General features: G+C 44.7%; 1 protein-coding gene across 1 annotated transcript in view; it reads right to left on the reverse strand.

Moving 5' to 3' along the window:
* Positions 1–37: 37 nt before the first annotated feature.
* LOC121559018 (leucine-rich repeat-containing G-protein coupled receptor 5) overlaps positions 38–18,364 on the reverse strand; it is a 29,835-nt gene continuing 11,508 nt past the window's right edge. Inside the window, exons 5-17 of the mRNA XM_041872313.2 lie at positions 17,283–17,498; positions 16,982–17,053; positions 11,975–12,043; positions 11,814–11,885; positions 11,603–11,674; positions 11,416–11,484; positions 9,831–9,902; positions 9,620–9,685; positions 9,458–9,529; positions 2,429–2,554; positions 2,181–2,278; positions 1,962–2,042; positions 38–1,772 (exon numbers count right to left, since the gene is read on the reverse strand). Of these exons, the coding sequence (XP_041728247.1) occupies positions 742–1,772; positions 1,962–2,042; positions 2,181–2,278; positions 2,429–2,554; positions 9,458–9,529; positions 9,620–9,685; positions 9,831–9,902; positions 11,416–11,484; positions 11,603–11,674; positions 11,814–11,885; positions 11,975–12,043; positions 16,982–17,053; positions 17,283–17,498 (2,116 nt within the window). The 3' untranslated portion in view covers positions 38–741. The remainder of the gene's footprint in view (positions 1,773–1,961; positions 2,043–2,180; positions 2,279–2,428; positions 2,555–9,457; positions 9,530–9,619; positions 9,686–9,830; positions 9,903–11,415; positions 11,485–11,602; positions 11,675–11,813; positions 11,886–11,974; positions 12,044–16,981; positions 17,054–17,282; positions 17,499–18,364) is intronic.

Consider the following 18,364-nt stretch of genomic DNA (forward strand, 5'->3'; position numbering starts at 1 on the left):
CCATCAAGCACAAAGGAGTCAGACCATCAATAACAAACATGATCCAAATAATTTGCTTTATACATTCCACATTTCAAACACTCAACATTTAAATCAACATTTCAAACTTATTTGACCTTACTGTGACATTTGGTAATATCATTCAACTTGTAGCAATAAAAAAGGCAATAAACAAACATGTCCTTACATTAGTGTTTGCTTCATATTATTATTATTTTTGGTAAACGACTTGACAATATTACATTTCCTCTATAGGCCTACTGAAGATTCACAAACCATAGATCAACTAGTAGGTCTTCTCTTTCTTCATACTTAAAAAAACATGCTAATTTACACTTAGAAAAAAAAGGATGCAACATAAATGTTAATTGTAATTCATTACAAACTATTCCATTGAGGTCATATAATTGTCAAAGTATGGTGACAGTTACTGTGTGTGTACTGATATTTCAAGTACTTGAGAGTTGCTTAAAAATAACAGGGTTACATGAAGACCACATCCATGTGTATGTATCCAAGGGTCACCTCAATGTTATCTGTACCTTTGTCCAAACCTCATGATGATCTATCCATACCCCAACCTGTCAACGGTGTCATCGGAACCCTCTCCACTGTTTCAGTGTGGATCCCCCTGAGACTGGGGCTGATGTGACTCTGCTTGCCACCTGAGTTAGAGGTGTACTACACATGGGAGTGGGCAGGGGGACTAGTACCAGCAAGCAGTTAGGTGTCCTCTTCCACCTACAGTTTGAGAGAGACGAGGGCTTGCATGGAGTCACATGACTGTTTCTCCGTGTCTTCGGAGTTCACTGAGAACAAACTGGTGCGGCGCTGCCCTTTCTTTAGCCTGTATGTTGTCCAATAGAGAAGCCTGCTGAGATCTTCCCTGAAATGAGGGCAGAGGAGCATGTAGAGCAGGGGGTCAAGACAGGAGGGCAGGGGCGCCACGAGGAGCAGGATGGCCTTAGCCACCTTGGGGCTGGAGAGGACGGAGAGCTGGAGGAGGGAGGAGAAGGAGGGCAGCGCCACAGGGAAAGAGAGGAGGCAGTTGGTGAAGAGGAGGCTGGCCATAAGTTTGGTCACAGAGTAGTCCTGGACAGTGACACCCTCTTTCTCTGGTGTGTCTCTGTCCATGTGGCAGTACAGTCTGGTATAGGTGGCTGTCATCAGGAGGTAGCACAGGGAGTTGAGCAGCACCAGGGCTGTGGCGTAACTGCAGCCCAAACGGGAGGCGTGTCCGTAGGGAGAGGCCATGCAGAGAGGGGAGACACCATACTTTCCCATAGTGAGGGGAGGTAAGGCGGCAATGGCTCCAGCCAGGAAGCAACATAGAGCTGAGATACCTTGAGCACACCCCCACCCCAATGGAATCCTCCTGGCCTCAGTCTCGGACCACTGTGAGCCACGGACAGAACATCCACGCTCTAAGACAACTGCCATCAACAGGAAGACACTGGCCTCTGAGGAGAAGACTGACAGAAAGTCAAAGATCCAGCAACCTGGCCCACCCTCCCACCACGCACCATAATCAGCAAAGTGGTCAAATGAAATGGTGTCTAGTACAGCCAGGGCGGCGCTAGAGACGCCATTGAGGAGGTGGACCCAGGTTAGGACTCCCAGTAGATGCTGGGTAGGACAGGTCGGGGACTTTGAGGAGAGAACGATGGATACCAGGACCAGGGAGTTGGACACGAAGGAGAGGATGCCGATAATCCAAACACCGACTCGCACCAGCCAGCTCCCAAATAAACTTTGACATGACTGGAACGGACCTGGGGACAAACCGATGTCCATCAACAACCCCAGTATTAGATTTGTGACAGTGTCAAATTAGGTATGTATGAGCATGGCATCCACTATGGTCCTATGGAGGTACAGTGTGTGCAGGCTTTTGTTCCAGCTTAACATTAACACACCTGTTCAACCAATCAATCATTAGATTTTTATGCAGGCAGACCTACCTGGTGCTGGGGAACAGTGGACAGAGTGCTGGGGTCTGGTGTCTGCCTCACTCTCCACGAGGAAGTTCTCTCTATCGTCCTCTATAAGCAAATGGTAAGTCATCATTATTTTCACTTAATACACCAAAACACAAAACAGATTTTAAGGATTGTTTTTTTTAAGGTATGTTCCTTGGTTGGCTACGATGTGTATTTCCTTTCCAGTGACGAGATCTTTACTGATGTTCCTCGTTTTCCAGATGTAGGGGTACTTTGAGTTTTCTCCAGGGCCAGCTACAAAGGCACAGCACTGGAAGGCATAGGGCATCTCCACTACCCTGAGAACAACGCATAGCTTATGGTAAGACAGCTGCACACAACCCCACAAGACTTACTACACTCACTCACTCACTCACACGCTGTCTCTCTTTCCTTGAGTTGAAAGAGTCTTAAAGGGGCCCAGTTTAATCATTATCTCTGTCCCCTACCTGAGTTTAGGTAGTCTCTGGGCAGGTAGTGTGTGTCTCAGGGCAGTGTTGCCGGCCAGTCTGAGGTGTGTGAGGTCCTGAAAGCCTTCCATAGGGACGGAGGACAGCAGGTTGGAGCTGAGGTCACTGATGGAATGGATTGAGAAACACTGATAAAGAGAAGATGCTGTATTTCGAATCAAATCAAATCAAATTGTATTGGCCACATGCGCCGAATACAACAGGTGCAGACATTACAGTGAAATGCTTACTTACAGCCCTTAACCAACAGTGCATTTATTTTTAATAAAAAAGTAAAATAAAACAACAACAAAAAAGTGTTGAGAAAAAAAGAGCAGAAGTAAAATAAAATAACAGTAGGGAGGCTATATATACAGGGCGGTACCGGTGCAGAGTCAATGTGCGGGGGCACCGGCTAGTTGAGGTAGTTGAAGTAATATGTACATGTGGGTAGAGTTAAAGTGACTATGCATAAATAATTAACAGAGTAGCAGCAGCGTAAAAAGATGTGGTGGGGGTGGGGGGGCAATGCAAATAGTCCGGGTAGCCATGATTAGCTGTTCAGGAGTCTTATGGCTTGGGGGTAGAAGCTGTTGAGAAGTCTTTTGGACCTAGACTTGGCACTCCGGTACCGCTTGCCGTGCGGTAGCAGAGAGAATAGTCTATGACTAGGGTGGCTGGAGTCTTTGACAATTCTGAGGGCCTTCCTCTGACACCGCCTGGTATAGAGGTCCTGGATGGCAGGAAGCTTGGCCCCAGTGATGTACTGGGCCGTACACACTACCCTCTGTAGTGCCTTGCGGTCGGAGGCCGAACAGTTGCCATACCAGGCAGTGATGCAACCAGTCAGGATGCTCTCGATGGTGCAGCTGTAGAATCTTTTGAGGATCTGAGGACCCATGCCAAATCTTTTCAGTCTCCTGAGGGGGAATAGGCTTTGTCGTGCCCTCTTCACGACTGTCTTGGTGTGTTTGGACCATGATAGTTCGTTGGTGATGTGGACACCAAGGAACTTGAAGCTCTCAACCTGTTCCACTACAGCCCCGTCGATGAGAATGGGGGCGCGCTCAGTCCTCTTTTTTTTCCTGTAGTCCACAATCATCTCCTTTGTCTTGGTCACGTTGAGGGAGAGGTTGTTATCCTGGCACCACACGGCCAGGTCTCTGACCTCCTCCCTATAGGCTGTCTCATCGTTGTCGGTGATCAGGCCTACTACTGTTGTGTCGTCAGGAAAACGTAATGATGGTGTTGGAGTCGTGCCTGGCCATGCAGTCATGGGTGAACAGGGAGTACAGGAGGGGACTGAGCACGCACCCCTGAGGGGTCCCCGTGTTGAGGATCAGTGTGGCAGATGTGTTGTTACCTACCCTTACCACCTGGGGGCGGCCCGTCAGGAAGTCCAGGATCCAGTTGCAGAGGGAGGTGTTTAGTCCCAGAATCCTTAGCTTAGTGATGAGCTTTGAGGGCACTATGGTGTTGAATGCTGAGCTGTAGTCAATGAATAGAATTCTCACGTAGGTGTTCCTCTTGTCCAGGTGGGAAAGGGCAGTGTGGAGTGCAATAGAGATTGCATCATCTGTGGATCTGTTTGGGCGGTGTGCAACTTGGAGTGGGTCTAGGGTTTCTGGGATGATGGTGTTGATGTGAGCCATGACCAGCCTTTCAAATGTATGTCTGAGTGTCTATGTCAGTGTTTCCCAAACTCGGTCCTGGGGACCCCAAGGGGTGCACAGTTTTGTTTTTGCCCTAGCATTACACAGCTGATTAAAATAATCAAAGCTTGATGATGAGTCCATTGTTTGAATCAGCTGTGTAGTGTTAAGGCAAAAACCAAAACATGCACCCCTTGCGGTCCCCAACACTGAGTTTGAGAAGCCCTGGTCTATGTTACATCTAGTCTGAGACCAGGCTGCGAGACTATGCCAGTTTGTGGGCACACAATGAGTCTCACACATTGAAGCCTGTGCTGCATAGAGGTAAGCACATGTAGCTACAGCAATTGCGCCAACATTGAACAAAAATCTAATATGAAAATTATGATTTCCCATTGGGGGGATGAATAATGATGTTACAGATAGCTGCACATAGGCCTACTAGCCACATAAAGCCTAGACTACCATTAATTATAATAGGTCAGCATCTGTCATCACATGATACCATGATTAATATAGGATAGCCAGGCTATTTGCATCCCTTTCCATGAACACTTACTTAGTGCTTTGTTTTTTTCCATTTGAGGGATCTGTGGATGCTGGTGGCGTTTCTGCGTCTGATGTTATTCGACGTGAGAGAGTGGTGGAACAGAGTCATACAGAGACCTGTCACACAGGGGGACAGCACCGGCCTTCAGAAGCTGCAGGCCTTGGTGAAGTGTATCAGGCTGCGTCGTACGAAGACCAGCCGTGTGTGTGGGTGGCCTCTGGTCGCTCTACCGGAGATGAGCATCAGTATAGAAGAGGTGGAGCTGACACAGAGGGAGGAATATGAGCTGGGACGCACCACCATCAGCAGGTACGTTGCAGAGGGGACCTTCTAGGCAATACAACTACACACACAGGTGTGGTAGCTGTGACTCCTGCAGAGTTATGATAGAGAGGCTGAGGCTGGTGCTGGGCAGTGGCTCTGATGAGGAGCGTGCTGGCTGTGTCTGGACTGTCCGTCTGCCCGTCGTCATACACTGCACACGTACCGCAGAGGTCACACGTACCGCAGAGGTCACACGTACCGAGCAGGAGCAGGAGCAGGCGCGGTGCCCTCTGTGCAGAGGCCAGATCAAGGCAACTGAACTGGTGGAGTTTCCTCAGGAAGAAGAAGAGAAGGAGAGCAACCTCTCAGAGAACTGGAGGAGCAGCTCCAAGGTGGAGGCTCTAATGTCTAGCCTTCTCAGACTGCACAGTGAGGACAACAGCATCAAGAGTCAGGATCTTGTGGAGAAGGCTTTCGACCTCCCCAGCAGGAGGAAGACGTCACGCATAGATGATATCCGATCCCTCATGGCGCTCTAGACATCTGGCTGTTTAAAACCTGTTCGAAGAAGACTGTTCTCACTGTTCTTTTGATCTTTAATATCCTTTACGTTTAGAGGGAATACACACACAACAATGCCCATCTTTTAGAGTAAATCTTTCAAAAAATGTGTAATGGGGAAAAAGTCATGACATTCTTCGGGGGAATTGCCAGGGGCCTCACGATACCATATCACAATACTTAGGTGCCGATACGATACGTATTGCGATTCGATACTGTGATTTGATGTTACAAACATTTTGCTTACTATATGTCTTCTGCAGAGGGACAAGAGAGAGCCATGAGAAAACACATTTTGATCAGTCATGGAAATGCAAGAAATATCACAGAGTAAAGAGGCCTCTTGAATTATTTCTTTCTGGCTTTCATTATTGTCATGTTGCCATGCCAAGCTAGAATTTGTACATTGTATTGTCAGAAATGTCAAGTGTAGAAAAAAAGGTATATGAATAGGAGTGGGTTTCGTTAGGATTCATATTAGGCATAGATTGTAATGGCATGCTTGTAATGTCCAACTGGTTTAGTCATGATGATAACACTGACATAACATCATGCCAAGACCTCCAGTACCACCTCATGTATACACCAAATGCCATTCTGTTTGGGCTGTACATTGTTCGATGAATATCTCCCATTAAAATGGACTCATAATTTCATTCTATCTTTCATTATGGTCCTACGTGATACGTTTTGATGCTGTTCACATGGTAAACCATCAAACCAGGCTAAACATTTGTGTGGATTTGAGAGTCAATCATTACTTGTACTGCATGTCAAATGTGTGGTTCAGGATTGTTTAGCTTGAGCTGAATAGGCAATATGTATTATTTATTATGTTTATTTGTCAGGGACAATGTACAACAAAACATAAGTCTCAGAATATGAGAAGTGATATGTTGCACCACATTTAGCTGACAGCTAATTTACATCTTTAGTCCATGGGCAGGTGAAAATACACTACATGACCAAAAGTATGTGGACACCTGCTCGTCGAACATCTCATTCCAAAATCATGGGCATTAATATGGAGTTGGTCCCCCCCTTTGCTGCTATAACAGCCTCCACTCTTCTGGGAAGGCTTTCCACTAGATGTTGGAACATTGCTGCAGGGACGTGCTTCCATTCAGCCATAACAGCATTAGTGAGGTCGGGCACTGATGTTGGGCAATTAGGCCTGGCTCGCAGTCGGCGTTCCAATTCATCCCAAAGGTGTTCGATGGGGTTGAGGCCAGTCAAGTTCTTCCACGACAAACCATTTATGTATGGACCTCGCTTTGTGCACGGGGGAATTGTCATGCGGAAACAAAAAAGGGCCTTCCCCAAACTGTTGCCACAAAGTTGGAAGTACAGAATCGTCTAGAATGTCATTGTGTGCTGTACCGAACAATGAAAAACAGCCCCAGACCATTATTCCTCCTCCACCAAACTTTACAGTTGGCACTATGCATTCGGGCAGGTAGCGTTCTCCTGGCATCCACCAAACCCAGATTTGTCCGTCGGACTTCCAGATGGTGAAGTGTGATTCACCACATTTACATTTACATTTTAGTCATTTAGCAGACGCTCTTATCCAGAGCGACTTACAGTTAGTGAGTGCATACATAATTTTTTATACTGGCCCCCCATGGGAATTGAACCCACAACCCTGGCGTTGCAAACGCCATGCTCTACCAACTGAGCTACATCCCTGCCGGCCATTCCCTCCCATACCCTGGACGACGCTGGGCTAATTGTGCACCGCCCCATGGGTCTCCCGGTCACGGCCAGCTACGACAGAGCCTGGATTCGAACCAGGATCTCTAGTGGCACAGCTAGCACTGCGATGCAGTGCCTTAGACCACTGCGCCACTCCAGAGAACGCGTTTCCACTGCTCCAGAGTCCAATGGCGGCGAGCTTTACACCACTCGAGCCGACACTTGGCATTGCACATGCTGATATTAGTCTTGTGTGTGGCTGCTCTGCCATGGAAACCCATTTCATGAAGCTCCCGACAAACAGTTTTTGTGCTGACGTTGCTTCCAGAAGCAGTTTGGAACTCGGTAGTGAGTGTTGTAACCGAGGACAGACGATTTTTACGCGCTACGCGCTTCAGCACTCGCCGGTCCCGTTCTGTGAGCTTGTGTGGCCTAACCCTTCAGCTGAGCCGTTGTTGCTCCTAGATGTTTCCACTTAGCAATAACAGCACTTACAGTTGACCGGGGCAGCTCTAGCAGGGCAGAAATTTGACGAACTGACTTGTTGGAAAGATGGCATCCTATGACGGTGCCACGTTGAAAGTCACTGAGCTCTTCAGTACGGGCCATTCTACTGCCAATGTTTGTCTATGGAGATTGCATGGCTATGTGCTTGATTGTATACACCTGTCAGCAACAGTGTGGCTGAAATGGCCGAATCCACTAATTTGAAAGGGAGTCCACATACTTTTGGCCATGTAGTGTATATACAGAGCCTTCGGAAAGTATTCAGACCCCTTGACTTTTTCCACATTTTCTTACGTTACAGCCTTATTCTAAAATTGATTAAATAAATAGCAGCAATCTACACACAATACCCCATAATGACAAAGTGAAAACAGGTTATTAGAAATTTTTGCAAATGTATTAAAAATAAAAACAGAAATACCTTATTTACATAAGTATTCAGACCCTTTGCTATGAGACTCGAAATTGAGCTCAGGTGCATCCTGTTTCCATTGATCATCCTTGCGATGTTTATACAACTTGATTGGAGTCCACCTGTGGTAAATTCAATTGATTGGACATGATTTGGAAAGGCACACACCTGTCTATATAAGGTCCCACAGTTGACAGTGCATGTCAGAGCAAAACCAAGCAATGAGGTCGAAGGAGTTGTCCGTAGAGCTCCGAGACAGGATTGTGTCGAGGCACAGATCTGGGGAAGGGTACCAAAACATTTCTGCAGCATTGAAGATCCACAAGAACACAGTGGCCTCTATCATTCTTAAATGGAAGAAGTTTGGAACCACCAAGACTCTTCCTAGAGCTGGCTGGCCGGCCAAACTGAGCAATCGGGGGAGAAGGGCCTTGGTCAGGGAGGTGACCAAGAACCCGATGGTCACTCTGACAGAGCTCCTCTATGGAGATGGGAGAACCTTCCAGAAGGACAACCATGAGTGACCAGACGGAAGCCACTCCTCAGTAAAAGGCACATGACAGCCCGCTTGGAGTTTGTCAAAAGGCACCTGAAGACTCTCAGACCATGAGAAACAAGATTATCTGGTCTGATGAAACCAAGATTGAACTCTTTGGCCTGAATGTCAAGCGTAACGTCTGGAGGAAACCTGGCACCATCCCTACGGTGAAGCATGGTGGTGGCAGCATCATGGTGTGGAGATGTTTTTCAGCGGCAGGGACTGGGAGACTAGTCAGGATCGAGGCAAAGATGAACAGAGCAAAGTACAGAGAGATCCTTGATGAAAACCTGCTCCAGAGCGCTCAGGACCTCAGACTGGGGCGAAGGTTCACCTTCCAACAGGACAACGACCCTAAGCACACAGCCAAGACAACGCAGGAGTGGCGTCTGGACAAGTCTCTGAATGTCCTTGAGTGGCCCAGCCAGAGCCCGGACTTGAACCCGATCTAACATCTCTGGAGAGACCTGAAAATAGCTGTGCAGCAACACTCCCCATCAAACCTGACAGAGCTTGAGAGGATCTGCAGAGAAGAATGGGAGAAATCCCCAAATACAGGTGTGCCAAGCTTGTAGTGTCAAACCAAGAAAATAAATTAGCAAAAAACTATTTTAAAAAAAGAAAGTGCTTTGTCATTATGGGGTATTGTGTGTAGATTGATGAGGGAGGAAAAAAACAATTTAATAAATTTTTGAATAAGGCTGTAACCTAACAAAATCTGGAAAAAGTCTAGGGGTCTGAATACTTTCCAAAGGCACTGTATATATAATTTTTTGCACCCCCACTTTCAGACAAAGTCAGGCGCCAATATCTACATGTATGTAAAGAGGAAATGGCCCAGGTTACTCACAGGGTTCTGAGTCCAGTCAGCTCTAGGAAAGTGTCTGCTGGAACCTCGTGGATATGGTTTTGATGGAGGTCACTAAATACAACGACACACATCGCAACTGTTACCTGGATTGTATTTATGGCTGGGTTGAGGACTAACAATAATGGTAACGAAGCCACTCACATTTTCTGGATCTTTCTGCAGCCACGGAAGCTGGGAAGATGCTGGATCAGGTTATGGGAGAGATCCCTGCAGGTACAGTGTTCATTATAGTTTATTTAAAATGATGTTCAGGATAACACATTTCATTTCTAAGATACAGAACCAAGAGATATTATAGTACCAAGATATTATAGTATCAAGAGATATTTGGTCAACCAGTACAGGGACTTACAGCTGTATCAGGTTGGGTAACTGGTCACAGAGGTTCCCTGGCAGTGATGAGATGTGTGTACCTGTGACAGCTCTGAATGGACGGAGAATTTGGTCATAGAAGGGACAGAGTCCAACCACATTTCAATCCACAGTTTTTATGCGAGTAAAGTCAAATTGTATTTTTTTTAAATCACAACAGCTGTGATGTGAACAGGACATTTCGGTGTGATTTTATAAATGTCGACAGATCATTTGTTAGTTCGACATGGTGAGATCTTTTTGTGTCTGAAAAATTAATTATGCGGGAAATGGCGGTGGAAATGCATTTATGCGCACATTTTGATATAATAACCATCATATCGAAGTAAATTTGGAGTCACTCGATGTATGGTGTGTGGTCCTCCCACTACGACTCGGGAAACCATGCAGTTTATTAGGCTAAAGATTAAATAAGTTATGATGAACTTCACAGGGGGGTGAAAGTGCACGATGATGAGCTTGACGCTCCTTTCCAATAAATATCGAGGGTCTTATTATTTATGTATTTTTATTTATTGTTAAACTTTTTTTCTGGGGTCTTATTCTGGTGACATGATGATCGATGCTTGACTGCCGTTTATCCATAATAATCTCATCATGTAGACTAGCCTTCCCACACAGCCTACCCACACTGTATCTGCTAGCTGTTGGCTATAGCACACGTGACAAGACCAGAGTTGCACATTTGCTATTTAACGCAACAGTTATTGTGAGAAATGGAAACACATTGAACTTTTGATTTTTATTTGGTACATGAAAACTTAAAGGGATACTTTGGGATTTTGGCAATGAGGACCTTTATCTACTTCCAAAGAGTCAGATGAACTCATGGATACCATTTATATGTCTCTGTGTCCAGTATGAAAGAAGTTAGAGAGAGTTTCACAAGCCAATGCTAACTAGCATTAGCACAATTAATGGAAGTCTATTGGTATCTGCTAACATGCTTGTTAGCAATTGCGCTAGCACTAGTTAAAAATTTCCTTCAAACCGCACGCAGACATAAAAAATGGTATCCACAAGTTCATCTGACTCTGGGGAAGTAGATAAAGGGCCTCATTACCAAAAATCCAGAAGTATCCCTTGAAGCGAAAAAGTACATTTTGTGTGCACTACTTCATAATGCACTAGTTTTATTTTTTCTTATTTTTACCCCTTTTTCGTGATATCTAATTGGTAGTTACAGTCTTGTCCCATCGCTGCAACTCCCATACAGACTCGGGAGAGGCGAAGGTCGAGAGTCATGCGTCCTCCGAAACACGACCCTGCCAAGCCGTACTGCTTCTTGACACACTGCTCGCTTAACCCGGAAGCCAGTCGCACCAATGTGTCGGAGGAAACACCGTACAACTGCTGACCGAAGTCAGCGTGCATGTGCCCGGCCCGCCACAAGGAGTCGCTAGAGCGCGTTGGAAACTGGACATTTGTTCTTTATGCAGATTCTAAAATATTCGCATGAAAATCTGACAGCAATTGGATGGAATCCTAGCTGATGTGCTGAATCTGATTCATGATAGCTGGGGTGTATTCAGTGTATTTAGGGACTTTTGAGGACTGAGACTTACAGGGTTTCCAAACTGTTTGTGCCAGTGAGGTCTGGGAACTCTGTGATCTCTGTGGCTCCGTTGAGTGATCTACACAATAACAAAAAAGACGGACAAAAATCACACCTGCTTAGCTTTCTTCTTACATTTTCATCTACTTCCTCTCAAATGAGGTAGGACAGAATGAAGAGGGATAATGCTGACTTACAGCATCCGTAGCGCTGGTAAATGCTGGAAAGTTGACTTGCCTACAAACTGGATGGGATTGTTGTAGAAGTATCTGTTAGAGAGGAAATACAGCACAATCGTCAGAGGGATCAAAATCCCCTCACTCATCGAATCATTGTGATACGATCATAATGATTGATTACTTATTCACGATCAACTTTACATCAGGACGATGACGCAAGAGCACCTACATTGTGACAAGGGAAGGGTTTCCCACGAAGGCATGCTCTGGGACAGATCTGATGTTGTTGCTATGGAAACTCCTTGGGGGCAAATATTTAAGATTTAAGATAACTGAAAACGTGATTTGTTCTATAAGTGGCAGCACTGGAGTGTAATGAGTTTCACTCACAGCTCTTTGAGGTTGGGGAGGGCTCTGATGGCCATGGGAAACATGGCCAGGTCGTTGTAGTTCAAATCTCTGAGGGTTGGGAAAAAAACAATATATGAATTATTACAGTTGTCTGCACAGATACAGTAACTTCCCTTACTCTACTTTCCTGTCAGGTGTTCATGGCTGCAGTGAGGTACAGAAAGGTTTCAGACCCTCTCTCTGTCTCTGTCCAGAATTTACACCACTCATATTAGAGCCTCTTTCTCACATGAGGCTGCTTCCTGTTTGTCCAAACTAGATGCCTAGGAACCTACAGGTCTATGCTAAGAACTGCCAGGTCTGGATTGGCTCCGAGGCGGAAGGTGATGAGGATTTACAGTAGTTCACAACCTGCTTGTTCCTTTGTGGGTAGGAGGCTATTGTACTGCTAAACATTATTTACACACGTCATAACAGTACAGTGGGGCTTCCTGGAACCATCTGAAGTGCCTTCAGAAAGTATTCATACCTCTTGACTTATTCCACATTTTGTTGTCTTACAGCCTGAATAAAACATAAATAAATACAATCTACACAATACCCCATAATGACAAAGTGAAAACATATTTTTAGACATTTTTGCAAATTTATTGAAAATAAAATACAGAAATATCTCATTTACATAAGTATTCACACCCCTGAGCAAATACTTTGTAGAAGCAACTTTGGCAGTGATTATAGCTGTGAGTCTTATTGGGTAAGACTACGAGCTTTCAACAACCTGGATTGTGCAACATTTTCCCATTATTCTTTTAGAAATTCAACAAGCTCTGTCAAATTGGTTGTTGATCATTGCAAGACAACCATTGTCAGGTCTTGTCCTAGATTTTCAAGTAGATTTAAGTCAAAACTGTAACTCGGCCACTCAGGAACATTCACTGTCTTCTTGGTAAGCAACTCCAGTGTAGATTTGGCCTTTTAGGTTATTGTCCTGTTGAAAGGTGAATGAATCTCCCAGTGTCTGGTGGAAAGCAGACTGAAGCAGGTTTTCCTCTAGGACAGGGGTCACCAACCGGTCGGTCACAGGGGGTTTTCCTCTAGGACAGGGGTCACCAACCGGTCGGTCACTGGGGGTTTTCCTCTAGGACAGGGGTCACCAACCGGTCGGTCACAGGGGGTTTTCCTCTAGGACAGGGGTCACCAACCGGTCGGTCACAGGGGGTTTTCCTCTAGGACAGGGATCACCAACCGGTAGGTCACAGGGGGTTTTCCTCTAGGACAGGGGTCACCAACCGGTCGGTCACAGGGGGTTTTCCTCTAGGACAGTGGTCACCAACCGGTCGGTCACAGGGCATTCCTAGTCGATCACCAAATATTTCTGTAGAAAAACCAACGATAACGGCATAGTCTTGCGCTCCTTTTTTGTTGTTATGTGTTGCGCTGTTGGCGGTAGGTGCACTTGATTCAGAAGCCCTGCGCATCGGGTAGAAACAGTGTTCCCATTTTGAACCATTTCATTTGTCTGAAAAGACAAACTACGCCTACCCGGCTGACCGGGAGATCTGTGGCTAAATCGAGTACTCCTACTGTACTGGCCAATCGGATTAGCTCAAATCACCATGTTGTTTTGAACACGGCATTAGTCTTAGAGGAGGGAGGGAGAGAGCAGCAGAGGGTCCGCGACCCCGGCCACAGCAAAGTTTGATACTAGCTTACTTGAGATTTCATAACTTTTAAAACCATGACCGACCAGAGAGAGACTGTCAAACAATACAGCAAAGTGTTGCTGTTTTTATGAGTGAGTTGACGTTTAAGTATTTATTCAGCACTGTCAACGCTATTACAAAACATAAAACGCGCTTCTGCCTAGTTCCACTCGCGCTGCAGCTGCAATGAGTAGCCAAGTGTATCAATCAATTTTATTATTATTAGCAGCTCGTTGTGTCAATTTTAATATCTAGGAATATTTCACTTTCTCTGGTCATAGGAACAACATGAATTTGTTCATGAGGCGATGCACTACGACTCGAGTTTCGCCATAAGGTGGAAGATGACATCGCCTGTCTCTGTTCAGTCTCACCGGAGGAAAGGAAGAAGAGAGCATGGACCGTGAGAGGCGGACCCTATGCTGCTCTCTCCCGCCCTCCTCTAAGACTAATGCCATGTTCAAAACAACTGGGAACTCGGAAATCTCCGACTTCAGTGCATTCATGACAACTGGGAACTCAGAAAAAACAAAATCCGACTGGGGAAAATAATTTTGAATAGTCATCCATCTCAGAATTCCAAGTCGGAAACTCGGGCATCTTTCTTGAGTGCCTACTTTCCGACCTGAAGATCACTGACATCATGATTTGACCTCATTCAGAGTTATAATAATATAATAATATGCCATTTAACAGACGCTTTTATCCAAAGCGACTTACAGTCATGCGTGCATACATTTTTGGTGTATGGGTGGTCCCGGGGATCGAACCCACTACCTTGGCGTTACAAGCGCCATGCTCTACCAGCTGAGCTACAGAGGACCAGCTACATAGTTCCCAGTTGTCTTGAAAGCACCATGACCATCAAATGCAGGTACCATCAGTTCATTACAATAAAAAAACAAATTATTTCAATTAATGCACAGCTGTGCCTCGCAAGTGCTACACCAAATGATTCGTTATCAAAGCTCCAGTTTTCAAATATAATATGGTCTGAGAAGGACAATATTGTCAGGCCAGGCATATAGCCAATATGCTGTGGTAAAGTATTAGGCCTACTGCACCATCCACATTCCTACAAAACTGTTTTTATTAGGTTAATGTTACATTTAAGTCATGTTTAAAAACAAATCTTCTTGCTTTTTGACTGTGAAAGGGATCTTGACTCAGAAAAGGTTGGTGACCACTGCTCTAGGATTTTGCCTGTACTTAGCTCCATTCCGTTTCTTTTTTATCCTGAAAAACTCCCCAGTCCTTAATGATTACAAGCATACCCATAACATGATGCCACTACCACTATGCTTGAAAATATGGAGAGTGGTACTCAGTGATGTGTTGTGTTGGATTTGCCCCGAACATAACACTTTGTATTTAGCTCAAAAAGTTAATTGCTTTGCCAATTGTTTTTTTGCAGTATTACTTTAGTGCCTTGCTGCAAACAGGATGCATGTTTTGGAATATTTGTATTCTGTACAGGCTTCCTTCTTTTCACTCTGTCAATTAGGTTAGTATTGTGGAGTAACTAACATGTTGTTGATCAATCTTCAGTTTTCTCCTATCCACAGCCATTAAACTCTGTAACTGTTTTAAAGTCACCATTGGCCTCATGGTGAAATCCCTCAGCGATTCTCTTCCTCTCCGGCAACTGAGTTAGGAAGGACGCCTGCATCTTTGTAGTGACTGGGTGTATTGATACACCATCCAAAGTGTAGTTAATAACATCACCATGCTCAAAGGGATATTCAATGTCTGCCTTTTACATTTGTACTCATCTACCAATAGGTGCCCTTCTTTGCGAGGCACTGGAAAACCTCCCTGGTCTTTAGGGTTGAATCTGTGTTTGAAATTCACTGCTCGACTGAGGGACCTTACAGATAATTGTATGTGTGGGGTACAGAGATGAGGTAGTCATTCAAAAACCATGTTAAACTCTATTATTGCAAACAGAGTCCATGCAACTTATTATGTGACTTGTTAAAGCACATTTTTACTCCTGAACTTATTTAGGCTTTCCATAACAAAGGCGTTGAATGCTTATTATTGACGCAAGACATTTCAGCTTTTCATTTGTAATACATTTGTAGAAATGTCAAAAAACATAATTCCACTTTGACATTATGGGGTATTATGTGTAGGCCAGTGACAAAAAAACGACATTTAATCAATTTTAAATTCAGGCTGTAACACAACAAAATGTGGAAAAAGTCAAGGGGTGTGAATACTTTCTGAAGGCACTGGATATGGAGGGAGACAAAGAGATCTACAAACAAAATAATGCAACAGAATAGCAGTCTGGGGCTCATGTACTGTACATTATAGTCATTATAGAAATGGTACATTGGGATAACTCGGTGGTACAGTATTTCTTTCAGTTGACTCATACAGCGCTCAACTCATGTGTGCACAAAACAGACCGCAAGTGGTTCTGTGTTATAAGGCTGCAATAATGGGCCAATCTAGCAATATCTCAGATCTCAGCCTGACGCATTTAAAGCAGCCCCCCCCAGCATTGTAAATACATTAGTCAGTACTGTAAATACAGTAGTCAGTACTGTAAATACATTAGTCAGTACTGTAAATACAGTAGTCAGTACTGTAAATACAGTAGTCAGTACTGTAAATACAGTAGTCAGTACTGTAAATACATTAGTCAGTACTGTAAATACATTAGTCAGTACTGTAAATACAGTAGTCAGTACTGTAAATACAGTCGTAAATATAGTGCAAATACATATCATGTTTTAAATGTTTATCTTTTTGATGTAGTAACTTGTGAATTACTGCTGTATCTTCCAACATGACTGTTTTCTCTGGTCAGTAGTATAATGGGGGTTGTGAGTTGAAGTATACATTACTGGTAGCCTGGAGGTTGTTAGGGTATTACCCTGCTAAAACTCAGGAAACATGTGCTGCTAGATTGAGGGTAATTGGTAGAGTGCTGCATCATGCGGCCACACACTGAGGTGCACCAAATCGTTGAGAGATCGTTTGAACTGCAGTGGTGGCTGTTTAGATGTCTTGTAAAAAGGCACATTTAGAGTTCTGTTCTGACATGCAAATCCATAGCCTGGGTACCTGAATGTCTATGCGTTCAACGACAAAACACAACAAAACGTTGGCTGAAGCAAAGAGAGACTGGCACCCAGACTAGCAAAAACATGATGATGCGTAGTGATGCGTGTTCACTTGAATCAAATCATTAATTAGTAGGTTATTAGTTAATTAGCATTTTATAATTTAATGTCTCAGTAAATACCTGGTAATTTCTGTACCGTAAAAAATAAAGTGTCAATCAAGTCATAAGGTGATGAAGGTACATTTGAGGTAGAGGTGAACTCACAGAGTCTCCAGGCTGAGAAGCCCATCAAAACACCTCTCACCCAACGACTGGATCTGGTTGTTATGGAGATGCCTAGGAAGAGATGTATGGAAAGATATCAAAGACCCAATAACGCCCTGCAGGGTTCTACACAGTGGTAGAAAGGAAGTGGGTATGCGTGTGTGAATGTAGTAGGAGCAAAAGAGAGAGAGACAGTAGAAAACAATGAAAATGTAAAGACGGAGAGAGCGAGGCTGGCCCTTAAACAAACAACAGAATTGTATAACAACCAACAGTTGGTCAATCCAACCGTGCTACTCACAGGACCACCAGACTGGTGAGATTGGCGAAGGCGTGGTCTGGGATGTGGGTGATGCTGTTGAGGGCCAGGGTCACTGCCTGCAGGGTTGGCAGGATGGCCAGGGCATGGACAGGCACCTCCGTCAGGGCATTATCATCCAGCCACAGGTGGCGTAAGGACGCCAGGCCCCTAAAGGAGCTTTCAGGCACACTGGCAATGTGGTTGGCATCCAAACGCCTGACAGAGAGAGAGGGAGATGCAGACAGTGTCCCATTCAGTCAGAATTTCCTTGAAAATACATTTGGGAAAATACAGTAATCAATTACATTCAAAGTGCATTTTTAAGAATCCTCAAGTCATTTCTTTGGAGCGGACATGTTTATTCATCTTAACACAATTTCACAAACAAATTCATGCACCTTCTACTTCTTCTATAAATACATGCTTTGACATGGAGCTGGTATGTCCAGTAAATAAATGTAAAACATTTATATTGCAAAGTAGAATATAAAGTTGTTTGGAAAACACAAAATAAATGTAGACCTTGCGCTTTAATTCATTTCTCATATTAAACTGCATCTCCATGCTGCTTTTTATTCCAGAGATACATCCTCGATCAGGGAGGTCTGTGCATTCTTTTGGTGCATGGTAGTAATTTCTGGTGTTGACATTCACTGTAGGGACTTAGCTGTCTGACAAGGGGTCCTGGCACCACCACAAGCAGACAGCTTGCATGTGGTCGTCCTTTGTCTGTCTGTCTAACGTGTGAACTTCAGATTGGTACGTCTAAACAACATGGATAGCTGTTTACTCTGGCCAGAGCATTCAAACAAGAGCCTGATTGAGATGTGGAGGACAGAGGATCAGGTAAACATGTTTAGGGATGCCTCAGGGCTCAGTGTAACAACCATTCATTTTGTAAGAGGACGGAGTGGGTTTCATGTGTGTGTGTGTGGGGGGGGGCGGCAGGTAGCCTAGCGGTTAAGAGTGTTAGGCCAGTAACCGAAAGGTCGGTGGTTTGAATCCCCTAGCCAAAAATCTGTCAATGTGCCCTTGAGCGAGGCACTTAACCCTAGTCGCTCTGGATAAGAGTGTCTGCTAAA

The sequence above is a fragment of the Coregonus clupeaformis genome, chromosome 19 (assembly GCF_020615455.1).
Source record: "Coregonus clupeaformis isolate EN_2021a chromosome 19, ASM2061545v1, whole genome shotgun sequence".
In the NCBI taxonomy this organism is placed as follows: Eukaryota; Metazoa; Chordata; class Actinopteri; order Salmoniformes; family Salmonidae; genus Coregonus; species Coregonus clupeaformis.